At 40.9% G+C, this 18,476-nt stretch overlaps 2 protein-coding genes across 4 annotated transcripts in view; both read left to right on the forward strand.

The window, feature by feature from the left end:
• Positions 1 to 5,663: 5,663 nt before the first annotated feature.
• On the forward strand, positions 5,664 to 16,597 carry LOC119472359 (translation initiation factor IF-2-like). The gene is made up of 4 exons (XM_037741251.1): positions 5,664 to 5,761; positions 14,615 to 15,138; positions 15,207 to 15,374; positions 15,535 to 16,597. Exons 1-4 carry the CDS (start codon positions 5,664 to 5,666, stop codon positions 16,215 to 16,217), a joined length of 1,473 nt encoding a protein of 490 aa, XP_037597179.1. The 3' UTR covers positions 16,218 to 16,597.
• The window catches only part of ENOX1 (ecto-NOX disulfide-thiol exchanger 1), a 619,238-nt gene continuing 615,952 nt past the window's right edge, over positions 15,191 to 18,476 (forward strand). For 2 of the 3 annotated variants that reach the window (XM_037741175.1, XM_037741173.1), the window contains exon 1: positions 15,191 to 15,529. The gene's annotated coding sequence lies outside the window, so the exon portion shown is untranslated. The remainder of the gene's footprint in view (positions 15,530 to 18,476) is intronic. The other variant, XM_017536114.2, reaches the window with a different exon arrangement.

Raw genomic sequence — 18,476 nt, forward strand, 5'->3', positions numbered from 1 at the left:
CCTCCCTAGTAGCTAGGATTACAGGCATGCGCTACCATGCTGGCTAATTTTTGTATTTCTAGTAGAGATGAAGTTTCGCCATGTTGGCCAGGCTGGTCTCGAACTCCTGTCCTCAAGTGATCTGCTCACCTTGGCCTCCCAAATTCTGTTTTACTTTAAATAGAACTGGTTGATATTGAGGTAATTTCATTTTTAAATTTAGCTAGCGTCAATATGTATTTAATACGTATATAATACACATATGTTACGCGTTCATATATATGTTGCATACACTTTTCCTTAGCTCTGTTCAGAGATGGTAGTTAATATGTGACTAATAAGTATATAAAAATTAAGGGTAAAGAAAAATAAACATAAAGGAGAATTAAGGGTCATGGGGTAAAGAGCTGGGATTCTCTTTCTCCTGTAACTGTCTCTGCATGTCCCTCAGACATTTGACTTAATATGAGAAGTTGACAAACTACTTAAAAATCTTAGATGGCTTTATTAAAGGGATAATAAAATTGAATGACCACATGTTCACATTGAACACACTAATGAATCCAGGACTGTATATTCCATAATTATTCAAAATGTTATTAGGATATATTCTCATAAGGTCTTCACTTTAAATAAGCTTTTCTTCTAAGATAAATAATTTGATGTTTTGTCAGTTTTTCTGAAAAATGAACAACTGAACTAAAGATATGAGGTCAGCTGTAATACAACAATATGTATATTTAAGAGAGACTGTGTGGGTGAAAAAGGATTGGTGGTCTCTTGAGTTATGATTCTGAGAAATAAGATATACTGAGTTCAACCAGCAGCTTCCTTAATGAACTATTTTGAAAAGCTATTTAGCTAAAATGCTACTAAAAGACCAAAATATGTCTTCAAACTTACAGTTTATATAGAAGAAATGTTGAGGATGCTGATATGGTCTTTAAGCTAGTGCACATATCAAATAAATATGTGCATTGTCATTTGATGTCGGCACAATCAAGGGTTGTAGGGCATTCCTAGCAACTAATATGTGAGCATTTCCTTCAGCTCAAATCTAGCATGGCTAATACAGTTACTGACTGTCTTCAGCCACATTTAAGGAAAATAGCCACTGAGAAATGCACATTCTCTTACCCTTCTTTTACTTTCTTTGATTCCCCAACTCTCTTATTATAAAATCCAGCTTGTGTGCCCAGTATTCTTCAAAGCTCAACATAACACACAAATGTCTTAGAACTCTTATATGCCATTAGCACAAACAGGACATGAATAGCAGACTCTCAGTTTTAAGTCATATGCATCCTGGTATCAGTGTCTGGCTTCTGGGGTTTTCTTGACAACTCACAAGGTTTAAATAAACAAAGCACATATTTTCTTAATGAAATGAAAGGATAAGCTTAAACTTTTTAGGAGTCTTTCATTGATTGCATTTTGCATGATATAATTAAGTTTATTAAAGAAGTGCCTCTGTACCTGAGCTACTGAACAGAAGTAGTAGCAGTTGGGAGAATGATTTGAATGGAAAGTAGTATTGAAAATCGGCATTACAAGTTTCACTAAATGAAACAGAAAATTAACAATATGTAATGGTTTTTGTGGGTTGAGTAGCAGCCAAGATGGTAAGGATGTCAGGCCTTGCCATGGATTCAATAATTAGTTCATCAGTTCTGGTGACTTGGTGTCTATAATAGTAATTATTAATTTATTAATTTTAATTAAACAACTATTTACTAAGCACTTGCCGTGGGCCAGGGTCAGAGTTAAATGCTTCCGCACAAAGATAAAAAAATAGATATACTTCTTGACATGTTCAAGACTTATCAAGACACATATTGCTATGAAGTTCCCATAGCATTAGTTGAGAAAAGCAGGGGAATTACCATATGATTCAGCAATCCCACTCTTGGGTAATTAAAGGAAAAAAAAATTCACTATTTGCACTCCCATGTTTATTGCAGTACTTATAATAGCAAAGATATGGAATCAACCTAAGTGTCCATCAGCAGAAAAATGAGTAAAGAAAATGTAAGAATGAAACTCTGTGATATGCAGCAACATGGGTGGAACCAGAGATCATTATGGTAAGTGAAATAAGCCAGGCATGGAAAGACAGATGCTGCAAGTTCTCATTCATATGCGGGAACTAAAAATGTTAATCATATGGAGGTAGAGAGTAGAATGACAGATACCAGAATCTGGGAAGAGTGAGTGGGTGGGAGGGGTATAACAAGAGGCTATAGGAACACATAGGTAGCAGGGCTAAGTTTTAATATTCACTAATGGGGTGAATACAGTTAACAACAGTATATTATATATTTCAAAATAGCTAGAAAAGAGGACTTGAAATTTCCCCAACACATAGAAATGACAAATACTCAAGGTAATGGACACTCAAAATATCCTGATTTGATCATTACACAGTCTATATATGTAACAAAATATCACATACACTCCATAAGAATGTACAAATATTTGTACCAATTTGAAAACAGAAGAGCAGGGTAGAGATCCTGTAGTCTGGGATTTCCCTATTGACGTGGACAGGCACTTAACCTCTTAGTATCACTTTCCACTAGCATACAAGGACAGCAAGAGGATAACAGTAAAACTGCTCTATCTGGCTTTCTCTCAGTGTCGGTGTGATATACAAATGAGATAATCGATATGAGAATGCTTCGAAAATTGTAAAGCACTCATTTTATTTTCACCTTGTTATAGACAGAAATAATAATTTCCACCTATTCACCTCATACAGATGCTGTTTCTTTTTGGCATTTATTGAACAACAATGCTCTCTCTCTGATTTACAAATAGAATTAGACAGAGGTCCTGCCCTGTGATTTTAAACTAGGCAGGCATGCATGATAAAAAGATGAGAAAACATTCAAGGTAGACAATATTTTGCGATGATCATTAATGTGTTTATAAAAGGCTTATGCATTTTTTAGATGGAAAGTACTATGGGCGTTTTTCATAATTCTTAGGATATTTGCTTATTGTGAAAAATGATAATCTGTGTGATTTAAAAACAAGAAGAAAAGAAAGATACAAGATAGAAAAAAAGTGAAAGTGGAAAGAAGGAAAGAAAGAGGCATGGGGCAGGTAAGTCCAAAAAATGTGTTGAACATCTTATTACACGCTTTATACTGAGTCCTAGATGGGGGAAACATTGATGTAGGCATGAGATGAACAACAACTCAATTTGCAAGTGGACAGTTTGCTTTGCTCAGTAAACTATGCCAAGTAGTTCCACTTATGGTTGACTATGATATTATTATTTAGCTTTGAAAATATTAACACTAAATATAGTAACAACTATAGTAATACCCCCAAATATATTAGCATTTGTACAATGCCTCAGATTTTTCAAAGTTTTTATGCAAACATTTTAATTTAATTCTCATGATAACTTTGTGGGATGAGCATAATCATTATCTCTAATTTAGAGATGAAAAAGTTGGGACAGAAGTTGGCAAAATAATTTACTTGAAGTAAGACAGTAAGGAAACCCATGGCTTGAACCTAGGTTTTCTGACTTGAAGATATGTGCATTATTTATCTTCATTTCACAGAAATAAATCCATGGTCTAAAATAAAGCAGTATCATAATACTGCTTTGTTATAGAATAAAGACTGCTTTTTTATGGTTGGGGAGAAAAGAAACTCTGGAAAATAAATTTAAAAGAAAATTCAAAGCACGAGTTGAATGTGGAAACATTTTCCCTCATACTCCTCATCTTAATCTAGCTCTAGAGTTTACAAATCAATTTCATTGGCTTTCAAAGTGATGCAATCATTAGAAGGATTTTACAAAACGATTCTTCCAGACAAACACTGCCTCCTTAAGGAATGTCACTGTTTGGGTTTAATCATAGAGTGTGGTTCTGTGTATGCATAGCACATATTTCTTTCATATTTGTTAGGATGCTTAAAAGAGAACCTTGGTACAATATTCACTAAAAAGTTTATAACACTTATTTTTATTTAGCGATAGGTAAGCATGTGTAAAAATGATCTAAAAAGACAGTGAAAATGGTTTTAGAGAAAAGTATGACAAAGTGACAATTGACATTTCAGTTTCAAAAATTAAACAGGATTCTAGTTAATTGTATTAATGACAAGACTAGACACACAAAACATACACACATCCAAATAACTAATCATGGTTGTCAGCAAAACTTTAATGATTTCCTTGAAATCCAACAGTCTTCTGGTCCAAGAACTGATTACTTTATAACCCCTTTGCCAAAGTCAGGGTAAAAGATCTCTCTCTCTGTCACTCCACAATAAGAACAATATCTTTAACGTTAACACAAGATCTTTTACTACAATAAGAACAAAATCTTGTTTCTCCCCTCTTGGACTAGTATCTCCATTCTGTAATCTAAAATGCAGATTGTCTTACTAAAACAGCTGCTAGAAACCAATTTCCATTTCTTTACCCTTTCATTTTTTTCTCCTATAATTGTCACAGAACAAAACTACCAAAAATGTATCAGTATAAAACCACAATCTGGAGTTTCTATAGCATCAGAGAATCTTTTGACTAGAAGGGTACTTGATTGATCTTCAGTGTCTGGATTTAGGAAGGACTGTGCATAAATGCTTTTGAAGAAAAACTATAAAGATCTTCAGAGAAGACAATTCCATCATCTTTCTTATTAACTCATGTTGGGGACAATCTTTTTCATTGTCAGGAAGCTCTTTATACTTTGATTAAAATCTCATGCCACAGATTAAGAAATATAAATATACAGACTGAATCTCTAAATGTGAAAATTTGACTCATAAAAATGTTTTAGATATGGAAAGAATTTGAATTCATTTATTTCAAAAACTTGTGATTTTTATAACATGAAACTCACCAAATGTTTCTGGCTGGGTCACATGAAAGAGACATTTCCTTAATGAGAGCACATTCATGGTCTGAGGCTCCCTCCACAGTTTTGTAGTTTTAAAAGTTGAGGAGTGGGCTGGGCGCGGTGGCTCATGCCTGTAATCCCAGCACTTTGGGACACCTAGGTGGGCAGATAACCTGAGGTCAGGAGTTCGGGACAAGCCTGGCCAACATGTTGAAATCCCGTCTTTACTAAAAATACAAAAATTAGCTGGGTGTGGTGGTGCGCGCCTATAATCCCAGCTACTTGGGAGGCTGAGGCAGAAGAATCACTTGAACCCGGGAGGCGGAGGTTGCAGTAAGCCGAAGTCATGCCACTGCACTCCAGCCTGGGTGACAGTGAGATTCCATCTCAAGTAAATACATAAATAAATAAATAATAAAAAATACAAGTTGAGGAGTGGTCTAGCCCTGAGCAGTGGAATTATGCTAGCTAAAATCACAGGAAATTGATTTACAAGCATGGGAATATGGTGTAATGTGAGGACTTGGGTCGTGAGCTGGAAGGAGGAAGAGAAGATATGTATATTTTCTGCTGGGCTGTTCTTGTACAGATATCACTGTGTCTGAAAAACAAAGTTCCAGTAGTTATTTATTTAGAATGCAGCTTAGATATGGTAAGTTAGTGAAGAGAGAATTCATAATGAAACATAGATGTTCCTGAATCTATGTAATGGAGTTCTCTTTTGAACAGATAAGAATCTACAGTCAGTCACACTGATAGAAACAAGAAGAGACAGCTGACATCTTGATGAAACACAGAGAAAGCACACAAGTGACCTCCATGGTTTATTTGGTAGAAGAGGAATGTAAACTCTACATACCCCTCCTATCCCTTGGGGATCAATTAAAGTGGTTGTATCCAAAATCAGTTAATGAGGGGTATGTCAAGGTTAGGGAAGATGGCAATACTTCACATTGTCTCATTACATCTTCATAGAAAGTCTTAGGAGATAGGCATTAAATAATCTCTATTTTTAGAAGAGGATATCAAGGTTAAAAAATTTACCCAAGTTCACTTGTGATAGACCCATGATCCAAATCCAGCTCAATCTGATCATAAATCTCATAATACTTTTACTTTTCCGTGCTTGCCTATCTTTCCATTCAATATTAATATTTATTCTGATGATTCTGATTTGTGAATACTAAGTTAAGGGATTTACGGCATATTTGTTTTATTAGAACTGCCACCAAAGTATTTAAATTTAAAAATGTTTCGTAACTTATTTTCATTTTTCGTCATTCTGGTCAATATGGTTGTATTATAATTCAAGACTGGTTTCTGATGATGCAGTCAAAGGAAATGGAAGTGGAGAGCCTCCATCTCTTTGGACTTTATCACACATGAGGGGAATTCTGTGTCCGCTCAACTCTCATAAGCTTGGTTGTGGACACAATGGCCTCATCCTGTCTCTCAGTTTCAGAGTTTCTGTTTCTGCTCTCACCTCATTTTTTAGATTTAATGCTATAAACTTGGCATCTCTGAATAAATACTTCAGTACCTCTTCCTGCCCAAGTTCACTTTTCAGCCCAAGGTGAACCTGTGCAAATACACCTACAGCACCTAGCACACAAAAAAATCAAGACGAGTGCTCCTGTGCAATGAGTTTATCTTTCCAGTTGCTAAATTTCTCTAATTTGTAAAACATGATGACTCTCTCCTTTGATTAATGCTAGAGACATCATACCAATTCTCTGATTCTTCTTTTGCAATTTAGCAGTCACCAAAACTTTTCAATGCATATTATTGTACAATGTAAACAGTTCCCAAGATACAGCTTGTCTCATGTGTCACGTTTTATCTCATTGTTTTCTTGGAAGAGTTGCACATGAGTTGTACTTAGAACTTTCATAATTTACAATATAGTGTGTATATTCTATAGAGAACTCCTATAGATAGTTAATCCCACCTTGTTTTCTCTCCCTCTCTTTCCTTCCTTTTTTCTTCTATCAGTTCTCTAGTTTTCATTTTAAGAGTAGCACTAGAATTCCTTCTCAGATTTGCAGAACGCGATGGGCTGGGATTAAAGCTGTTTTACTTTGGGAACCCGTATCCCTCTATGCAACTAGCATACTGGCAAAATTATAAACACTGTTAGATTTTTTTATTAATAATGATAGCTTCCTGGGTAAACTAGTGCACATACTGAACTGCAGAAGTAGGAAATTCTATTGGAACTTTAGCCATCATGTGCATTAACTGTTAAGGATTGTTTATAGATTCTTCAAAGCAAAATAAAACAAACTTTCCAAAACTTGCCCGCAGCAATGGACATAAAACATTAATTCAAATAATTCACCACCTCTGGGTCAAGCTTCTGCTGGGCCAGTATGTAGATGGTCACTCCAATGAACACTCTGGTTACTTATTGAAATCAAGAATCTTTTCTGCTCTCTCAGGGAATGCAGTACTAAATCCAAGGTTAGCACTGGATCTCATTTTGAGGGTGGAGGTTAAGTAACGCAAAGCACCTACAGAGTGGCCAGAGGCCAAGGAGCAGGGCTTGTGACTCCAGAACATATCAGCATCAGCACAAGGTGAGATTAAGTTTTTAAAGGGCCATTAAAAGTATTCATTATTAGAAGTGGTAAAAGTGGAGAAATATGAAGAGAAGGTTTCAAGGACGATCAGTGAAAATTCCATTTTAAAGGACTTGCTGAGCAAAGAGCCCATCTTGGAAAGAAAGTGTAGGAAAGGAAAAGAAACACGTTTGAGCCTTTTTGTGAAAGTTTTTGTCTTTTTTTTCTAAAATGGTAACATTTAAAATGGCTGAATCTTGACTTGAATGACTTTTTGTTTTGTTTTGTTTTTTGAGATGGAGTCTGGCTAGTCACCGAGACTGGAGTGCAATGGCACAATCTTGGCTCACTGCAACCTCTGCCTCCCAGGTTCAAGAGATTCTCCTGCCTCAGCCTCCCCAGTAGCTGGGATTACAGGCAAATGCCACCATGCCCGGCTAATTTTTTTGTATTTTTAGTAGAGACAGGGTTTCACCATGTTGACCAAGCTGTTCTCGAACTGCTGACCTCAAGTGATCCACCCACCCTCGCTTCCCAAAGTGCTGGGATTACAGGCGTGAGCCACTGTGCCTGGCTGACCTGAATGACTGTTTAACAAGAATAAATATATGCAAAGAAAATGTCTGAAAGGGTATATGCCAAAATAGTAATTGTAGTAAGTCCCTGAGAGGGTAATACTACTGCGATTTTTTTTTTTTTTTTTTTTTTTTTTNTTTTTTTGGAGACAGAGTCTTGCTGTGTGTGTTGCCCAGGCTGGAGTGCAGTGGCACAATCTTAGCTTACTGCAACCTCCACCTCCCAGGTTCAAACGATTCTTCTACCTCAGCCTCCCACCTGCAGCTGGGATTACAGGTGCCCACCATCACACTTGGCTATTGTTTTTTCATTTTTAGTAGAGACAGAGTTTTGCCACATTGCCCAGGCTGGTCTCAAACTCCTGAGCTCAGGCAATCCACCCTCCTTGGCCTCCCAAAGTACTAGGATTATAGGTCTCAGCCACCGCGCCTGGCCGATCTTTTTCTTTATACATTTTTGTATTGCCTATTTTTTTCTCCATAAGCATACACACTACTTTTACAACTGGAAAGTGGTGGGGAGGAGAGGACAGTGAACTATTTTTATTTAAAAGAAAGACATTTTCACAGTTGGTATTAATCCTAAAATGAATGTTCACATAGTTAAATTAGCAGGGCAAAGCACCATTGGGGAGGCAGAATCTGTGTGACAGAAACAAAACAGAGGCTAATTAAAAACAAATGAACACAAAGCTTGGGTTTTGCAACAGCAGCAGAATTTATAGAATTACAGCACCTCTAGAATTATGGAATCCACAATTTCCTGCATGTGTCAGTTTCTGCCAACTTTTGGTTGTCTGTGGTTTTCTTAAAATATCCTTGGAAGGGACTCCCAGGAATCAGCTCAGTTCAACATTATAATAAAGATTTACAGAATTTCTACAGGAGCTTCCTATTCATCACTGTGTTCCAATTTTTTGCCACATACTTTTGATTTAGATCCAAAGTTTACAAAGATTTACTGAGTTCCTACGACACAACAAAGGGACCCTTTTTCATGTTACTAATGTAACTTAATGTTACTTAATGAAAGCTTCTTAAGAAACTAATGAGGTAGGTGTTATTATCTACATTTCACAGACAAGGGAAGTGAGGCTCAGAAAGTGAGGTGCCCAATCTCACACAACAAGTTGTTGCCTGGGCTGGGATTTGAACTCAGATCTTATGATTCAGTATCCTGTGTTGTTTTCATGCTGTGCTAAGACCACCTCTGGAAAAATCAAAAGATGTGACTAACAGTCCTAGCTTCCCCACATGAAGCCTCTGGGGCCCATTTGGAGGCAGTTTATATAAAGCATTCAATACATGGATGGCTGGGCTTCAAACAGCTCTAATTAAGTAAATGGCTTTATGTCAATTCACTCTATAAGTGCTTTTTGACTTTTCATAATTTTTTCAGGAATTGCATGAAGAAGTTGTGTTTTTAAAAATTAATTAAAAATAATTCTGTGTTAAGTGGAAAGAAACTGAGAAGGTGAAAACTAAAAAAAAATTGTAAGGAGAGTAGTAATAGAATGTTAAAATTGTACAAGAAGAGACTTCTGGGTCTTTGTAGACGTAGAAACTTCAAAATACTGTTCATGGGTTGCCCTATAAATTATTGGATGGGTTAAATATAAGCTCTAGCATATTCTAACCTATTCCAGTCTGCCCAGGGATCCCAGGGATTGGTCATCCACAGCCGTCATTGCCCACATAGTCTATCCCTCCTTGTCAACTTCTTCATATCCTCAATCTAAAATCCACACTATAGCAATAGACTAGCTTTTTACATGATATATGGTGTGATCATCTAAATGATTACTACTGGGGAATATGAATATGAAAATATGCATATTATACATTGGCCTTTGATAATCAATTATAACCCAAGTGGTTTATTTATTTAACAAATAGCTTTATTAAGTCTTACTGGTAATTCATATTGAAGTTTGTTGCACCTGGTCAAGTGATAAATTATGCTTATATTTACTTTTTTTGTTCTCAAGAATAATGATTACTAGACCGAAGTCTCCTTAAAGGCATAGATAGATCATATTTTATACTTTATTGGTAACAAACACAGCTTGAAGAGCAGAACTGATTATGAAGTAGGTACTCAATAAATACTTGTTCGGTTTACTGATTTGCTTATGCATGTTCTCGGTGTTGACAATAAAATAAATTATTAGATTAAAAGTGATATTAGTAAATCTACCAATTCTTTTCCCTTTAGCCACAAAATGTCATGGTACAGTGAATCTGTATTAGGCAGTAGTTCTTAAGCTGGGCTTCAGAGGAAGTTCCCTTAACCCCCTGAAATTGTATTCAAACATTTTTTACACATTCATGTGTTCATTTTCCTGAAGAAAGGATCCATAGCTTTCTTCAGTTTCTTGGAAATCCATAGCTCCATAAACTGTTAGAATCACTGATACTAAACATATCTACCTGCACCCTAAATGTCAGCAATGATGACTAAGAAAGAAAAGCAGTCTTCTTTTGCTTTGTATAAACTATAACAACATTTTTTCTCTGATTTTGTTTTTTACCTTTCTAAAGATGTCTGATCTCCAGTCAAAATTAAGTTTTCCTAAATAGTATGTGGAATAAGGCAATGTTTAAAAACATGGATACAAACAGGATGACTTGAGGCTGCTTCTTGTTCCTGCGCTACACTCTGAACTGAGTTGGTACTTTCTTTCCAGGTGTAGGTCAAGTGTTTTTTATCATTTAAAATTCTAATGGACTAAGTGGTCTGGGACCTAATTATGGGGGACATTACCTGTATCCTTATGTGTGCTCACAGCCACTAAAATCAACAGCATTTCAGCTAACGGTCCCTGCCTTCTCACTTCAGAGAATTTGGGGCAATGGGCTCCTAGCATGAGGAGTTGACTTTGGAATTCATTGTACATCTCACAGTCTAAAGGCATCAGTATTTAAAGGTAGAAAGCCTTGTTTTTTTTAATTTAGACTGACAAAACAGTTGCAATCAAATCAGTTTAGAATGTTTCTCCATAGGCCCCACACCTTCACCATCTTGTGTTTTTAAGTTAATGATTGACCAGTTTACTGCATGGCTGCAAAGTGAATAAAGCAGTTATGTTAAACAGCATTCCCTTTTCAGGACGAAAAATAGAACTTTTACAAATATGCTATTGATTTTAAATCCGGCTGATAAAAACATATAAAAATGGACCTCTCAGCTGTACATTTTATTACTACCTAGTACTTAAGTAGTAGGAGGGGCTATGGGTGGATAGCATATAATCCCAGTGGCTCCTCCAAACTTTTATGTTTAAGTTGGTCAGAAATACTATATATCCATGTTGTTATTCTATTATTTACCTTTTAAGTTAACATACATTAACTTATTACTTATAAGTTAACATACATTATTTTTAAGTTAACACACATTAAGATTGCTATATGCCTACATTCTTATTTTTAAATGTTGGTTTCTTATAAGTGTATTCATTCATTCATTTATTGAGACAGAGTCCTGCTCTGTCTTCCAGGCTGTAGTGCAGTGGCATCATCTTGGCTCATTGCAACCTCCACCTTCCACGTTCAAGTGCTTCTCCTGCCTCAGCCTCCCGAGTAGCTGGGACTACAGGTATGCACCATCAAACTCAGCTAATTTTTGTATTTTTAGTAGAGACGGGGTTTTACCATGTTGGTCAGGATGTTCTCAATCTCTTTACCTCGTGATCTGCCGGCCTCGGCCTCCCAAAGTGCTGGGATTAGAGGCGTGAGCCACCGCGCCCGGCTAAGTGTATGTATATACGTATGTATGTATGTATGTATATATGTATGTATGTATGTATTTATATTTCTTTGAGACAGAGTCTTGCTCTATCGCCAGGCGCCAGGCTGGAGTGCAGTGGCGCGTCAGCTCACTGCAACCTCCACCTCCCAGTTTCAAGCAACTATCCTGCGTCCCCTCCTGAGTAGCTGGGACTACAGGCGTGTGCCACCACGCCCAGCTAATTTTTGTATTTTTTAAGTAGAGACGGGGTTTCATCATGTTGGTCAATCTCTTGACTTCGTGATCTACTCACCTCGGCCTCCCGAAATGCTGGGATTACAAGTGTGAGCCACCGCGCCCAGCCAAGTGTTATTTATTTTTACAAAGACACAACTGCCCCCTTTGGTGGTCATCAGAGAAGTTACAGCTTTATTAACATTAGGGCACCCACAAAGACAAGCACTTGGGAAGCTGTTAAAATTATAGAATTTCAACCTTCTGAAGGTTCACTGAAAATCCACTCGCAAAAGGCAGATTAATAGGAGAAAAGATATACAAAATTTATTTTCATTTGCATAACACAAGGGAATTGCAGAATAATTGCCCAATAACCCAATGGGGTACAGATGCTCATATATCCTTCCCAGGGGAAGAACAGAAAGGGAAATGTGGATGATTTTAAGGGGGATAGTAAAGAATTTTTGTTGGAATCCAACGAGCTTGGTAAACATACAATGGCCTGGGATAAAGTCTGTTGGGCCTGAAGAGCAGTATGACAAAAGTATGTCCAGTTGTGTTGACAGGCTTCAATCTTTCGTCCTGGGATGTAAGTTAGATTAATAAAAACTCAGGGAAAGTAGGTGCATTATTCTTTGGCAGGTCTGGTTTCTAGGTACATAAAAGACCTTCAGAGAACGACTTCACCCTGTGCTTTGGGCGAGACAGCAGACTGAGAGACAGGAGGCAGGGAGAAGGTCAAAGTGACCTTGCAGCTGCTTCTTTAGTCCAGCATGTCAAAGTGTCATATTTTCAGGTATCAATTTCTTTGAGCCCAACAAAACCCTAAGAGCAACTTTCTAAGGAAAATGAAGCTTTACAATTGTTTTGGAAAATTCTGACTCATACCCATTCTATAGGTTGGCTGTCAAGCATCCACTTTTGGCATTAGAGTTTTTCTGCTTCTTCTGCAAGTTTTAGAGCTACTTTTTCAAGTGAAATATTTAAATATCTAAGCTTTTAACCTAACAAAAACTCCAATATCACAATAAATGTCTTCTAAGAAGATTGTAAATTGAGTGGAGGTAGAGAAGTCAGTTACAGGGACCCCCCACTAGAGACCACAAGGCAGCACCCAAATAAATCCATTTTAATTTTCATTTCATTTCAGTTATATTTCACAGCTGTGGTATCATTAGTGGAGAGAGAAGCAGCTCATAGGCGAGCCTAGTTCAAAGGAATTGAAATTTAGCATGGAATGCAAAATTGAAGACTTCTGCCTCTAAGAGGATGATTGTAGAAATACTGAGATTGAAGGATGTAGACTTGATGCTTCACCAGACAGCAGAATTAGCAGTCTGGGGTGATCCTGCATGTATTGGTCAGTGTCCATGAACACTACTCTTTACAAGAGAAAAATACCTGAGAAGCTATGAGAAGTGTGTATTTCTGGCCTGTCATGGTGGCTCATGCCTGTAATCCCAGCCCTTTGAGAGGCCAAGGTGCGTGGATCACTTGAGGTCAGGAGTTGGAGACCAGTCTGGCCAACATGGTGAACCCCCTCTCTATTAAAAATTCAAAAAAATTAGCTGGGTGTGGTGGCGGGTACCTGTAATCCCAGATACTGGGAGGCTAAGGTGGGAGAATCGCTTGAACCCAAGAAGCAGAGGTTGCAGTGAGTTGAGATCGTGCCATTGCACTCCACCCTGGGCGACAGAGCAAGACTCCATCTCAAAAAAACAAAAACAAAACAATAAACAGTGTATTTCTCTTAAAATTCTTTCCTCCATCCTTCTGCTCTAGAAGGTGCAGTATAAACTGCTCATGAAGCGCGACTTTCACGTTTTGAGAGGTTAGGTTCCAAGCTTTGGCCCTCTCATACCCAGGGGATCCCACTGGGTTCCCTGCAGAGTGCTTCTGCGTGCACCCTTTGGTGCACAATGGATCAGTATTGTTGTCTTTCTTTGCGCTGGGGTTCTGACCGCCGGGGGGAAAATAGCCACACACAGGGATATGGCATAAGTTAAAATCAAGTAAGCCTAGTGGGGTGGTAATGACTTTCCCAGCATCCAACTCTTTGCCTTCAGGTTATGTGAAGCTAGAAAAACAGTGTCATTCATTCAGCATTTACAGGGAGCTTACAGTGTACAGGGTACTATGCTAAGCACTGGAGGGCATGCAAAAGTATGCAAAACACAATCCCTGCAACTGAGGATTCCTGCGAGGAAGGGTATTTCCAGTATTACTCAGACTTTAAGACCCTTGAAGAAATGCTTGGTTGAATAAAATTCCACTCAGAATTTAAAATAAGCAAGGAAAAGTATACCACTAGGACAGTATATCTTTTAAGAGGCAGGGCATGTAATGTGCTTTAAACATTTACTTCTAAGGTATTACAATGTAGTTGGGATGAAGGAGGAGCGAGAGTTGTGGGGTGGGATGACTCTTGGACGAACCTGATTTGAAGGAGGCACTGCTTGGATGCCTGCAAAGCTAAGTTGAATCCTAACAAAGAGGAGGCCGGCACTCTTATCTGGGAAGTGGATAACTTTGAGGAAAAGTAGCATCCAAAGAGGAAAAAAAGACGACATGTTACCTGGGGTTAGGATCCCCTCACCCTTACCAACCTGCACGCTGACCGCACCCTGGCCGAACCACTCTGGGCCGCACACAATCGCATCCTCTGCTCAGGCCGCGCGGCCCAATTCCACCATCTACCCGAAGCCCACAATCCTGGCACACGGCCGCTCTAGCCAGTAGTCAGCCACGTGCGCCCGGGTTCTCCTCTTGGCCCTTCAGCGGGCCCGGAGCCTCCAAGGTCGCCGTAGCAACCGGGTGGTCCCTCTCTCGGTTCCCCAGCGCCCAGCAGAGCAGTCCCGACCGCCGCGGCGGCGGCGGCGGCGGGAGCGAGCGGCCTCGGCCCCTCCCGAGAGAGGGGGCAGCGCGACCGTGGGCTGCGGGCGCCGCCTCTGCTCTGCTGCATCGGTGGCTGGGCGCTCCGCTCCGCTCTGCCGGGCTGGGATCCGGACCCCGAGCGCGCCTCGCTGCCTTCCCCTTCTCCTCTGCTGCCGCCCCGTGGGCAGCTTCTCCAAGCAAGACGCGTGTTCGATCCTCCGTCCCCGCGTTTACGGATTTCCGGGAGCGCAGAATTTTGCCTCGGTCCCTACGAGCATCTCTCGGCCTCTCTCCCCCTCCCCTCGCGACTCCCCCACCCCGTGGGCGCGCGCGCGCGCACACACACACATTTGCAGGCGCGCGTGCGCGCACACACACACATTTGCAGGCGCGCGTGCGCACGCCCGCGTGCCTCCAGCCGCGGAGTCTCCAGCGCCCCTCAGCAGATCCCGGCTCTCCCAGGCGCCGCTACTCACACAGGCTTCCAGCCGCCACGGGGCGTCCTCTGTCTGCTGCAGCGGCGGCGACGGCGGCGGCGGCGGCAGCGGAGGGAACGGTGACTGCAGCCCGGCCCCATCTCCCAGCTTCGTGCCCGGGACAGAGTCCGGGAGAAGCAAAGAAGGAGGACGCCGAGGCTAGGAGGAGCCGCGCCGCGCCCGGCGCCCCACTCCGCGCGGCGGGCTGCCTCCGCTCCCCATACGGCGCCCCCAGGTAAGCAGCTCCGGGGCCCGCAGCATCCCTGGGGCGTCCGGGCTCCGAGCCGGGGTCTTGTGGTCTCGCCCCCGCCAGGGCACCTGGATCTAGACTGGGAGAGGAGTGGGCGAGGGGGGAGGGGAGTGGAGCTAGAGGTGAAGCTGGTAAGGAGGGGTGCGTGGACGCGTGGGGGCTTCGGTGCAGCCCCCACACTCTTCCCCGCTGTGCCCTGGCTCAAGCTCCGTCACTTTTACTAGCTCGGGGGTGCCCCGCGCCCCAGACAGCTGTTCTTCGCTCTCCCAGCCGTCCGCCAGCCAGTGTCGGCTCCGGGCTCCGCGCCCGCCGCGCGCCAGTCACCTCCCCTGCACCTTGGACAGCGCACCCCGCGCCAGTCGCCCCCAGCGGGCGTCGCCCCGGGGACCCGGTCCTGCCCGCGCAGTGCTCCCGCTGCCCTCTTCTTTCCAGGTTGTCACCCTCCCGCCCTGCATCCCTGCTCCTCCAGCGGTGGCGGACTCCGCTCTGCTGCGGGCCGGAAACTTTCCTCCCCGCCTGGTCTGCGCTGGGTACTATTGTTGTTATTTGTGATTGTCCCCTCTCCCGGGGAGCTCGGACACCTTGGACAGGTCTTACTCGGCGGGAGCGCGCCCAGCCAGGCCCCGCGCGAGGCAAAGGAGGCACTGAGGCAGCCGGACTCGGCCGCTGCTAAGGTGCAGAGCTCGTGCCTCGGCCCCTGGACGCCGGTCGCCTCCCCGCCTCTCCGGACCCGACACGTGCGCGCCTCCCACGGACGCGGCCCCTCCCAAACCACCCCACGTCCTCCCCCTGCACGGCCACAGCCACCCCATAGGTTGGACACCCGGGGCTCTCGAGTCCTGATTGGCTGAAGGCGTAAGCCCGCCCCCTTTCGGAGGGGGGTGGTTCTGGAGTGTTGTGGTTGTCATCCCGCGGCGAGCACATGGGGAAAGTGGGGTCGACAGGTGGGCAAGCCCAGCTCTGTGGAATCCCTGCGTCTCACTGTATAGCCACTGAGCCACGCTCCTTCACCCAAATACACTCCTGCTTCTCTCTTTTTCTCCCTCAATCTTTCACTGCTTTAACATTAAAAGAAAAAAGAAACTTGGCTTTGTAATTATAATTTATTAAGATTGCATTTGTTTGGTGGTAGCAATTTTTAAAAGCAGACCTAGGAGAATTCAGGAAATAAGAGCATATGGAGAGAGAGGTTCGTGGCCAACTGGGCTGCAGATTTGAGTCTGGTAGTTTAGAGAAAGTAATGAAGGGTGCTTAAGGGATCTGAAGAAGGCTGATAAAGTGGGAAGGAAATTGATTCCTGAAGGAGAGAGACAGGTGAGCGAGCTTGGAAAGCTGAGAGAGGAGGAAGTGGGTCATTTGTGGGGTGAGATGTGAGGGAGAACCCTGGTGGGCACTCTCAAGAGGTAGGTGCGTACTGTTGGAGAGAGATCTGTCAGGGAAAGTGGTAATATTGGCTGGTACTTAGCTCATGGTTAACACATTCTGCTTTTGTTTTGCTAGCGTTGCCCCTTTGATAGAGAATATGTATTAATAATGTCTATTCATGTAATGGATATTGCTTATTCCAGTTGCTTGTAATATACAGAGTTGAAAGTGATAATGAATTTCAAAAAGTGGAAGGCCTCTTGGAAGGGATACCTTAAATAGTTAAAGTGCTTTCGGAATATTGTGAGGGAAGACGGATGAGCATTGCATAAAATGCAGATTGTTCTGGCGTTATTTAGAGCCTTTGAAGAAATATATGTGTATGTATAAATGATACTGATTTCTCTTCATTTCAAAGCGTGATTGCCTCTAGCATTTTCCAGCTTTAATTCCTTCAGGCTGTTTCGATGTTGTGTCTGTACATCTAAGAATATTGTAATTCTTGTCTTTAGAAGCCTTGTCAATGCAAAACAAACAGCAACTGATGCAAGTTAATGTTGACAACTTTATATTGAGTACACTGTGTGTTATTTTATTTTTAAGCTATTGAAATATGCAAGAGTAACATAGCATGATTGTTGTTCCCCAGGGACCTATATCAAAACAAAGTGGGGAATCACATGAGGCTATTTCAGGGAGAACAATTCAATTATTTTTAAGATTAATAAAATGTAAGATTCTTGGGTGTAAACAGCAACACTCTTTGAATTATCTTTGTACATACTGGTAGCATATGATAGTAAAACAACATATTAAATGTATTACATGATTCCAAAGTAGATGGTAAAGGCTTCCCATTATTATTATTTTTATATAAGTAGACAGAATTGTTTTTCTGACTGGAGAACCTCCTATTGAGGAAACAGGATTTGATATATGTGATAAACTGGAAATTATTGCTGTTGTTAAGAAAGTAATTCTGTTTTTTTCTCTAGTACATGCCTTGATTTTCCTAAGGGATTCAGATTCAAGTTGTGGGCCTATCAAATTTATATGAGTTTGTATGTAGGGGAATGTATATAATCACATATGCATACAGGCAAAATATTTGTATGTATATCAGCACACAGTTGTATATTTATGTACACATAATTTTAGGGTACATTCATTGTATTTATTCATATATATGTTATTGTCATCCTTGGAATTTTTTTCTCATTTCTTTTTGTCCAAAAGGTGGCCCTGTTTTAAACTGCAGAAAGCATTATCACCAGAAGAATTGGCCAATAGATCATGGAAACAGACAATAGTATTTTGTTGCCTGGCAACCACCTACTGTGAATGAAAAACAAAGCAGTGACAGCTGCTTCCACATCCTGATACTCACACTGTAGCTCAGGCATTGCAACCCTCCAAATGAGACAGATCCATTAAGTTTCATTTGAGTAAGGTGAAGCTGTTTTTCTTTTCTTTTCTTTTCTTTTCTTTTTTTTTGGATATTTTAAAGGAATATTAAATGTTTTATTATAATAAGAATTATTGTGGGATGAAATGAAATATCTAACTT

Source organism: Cebus imitator, unplaced genomic scaffold (genome assembly GCF_001604975.1).
Source record: "Cebus imitator isolate Cc_AM_T3 unplaced genomic scaffold, Cebus_imitator-1.0 Scaffold96, whole genome shotgun sequence".
NCBI lineage: Eukaryota > Metazoa > Chordata > Mammalia > Primates > Cebidae > Cebus > Cebus imitator.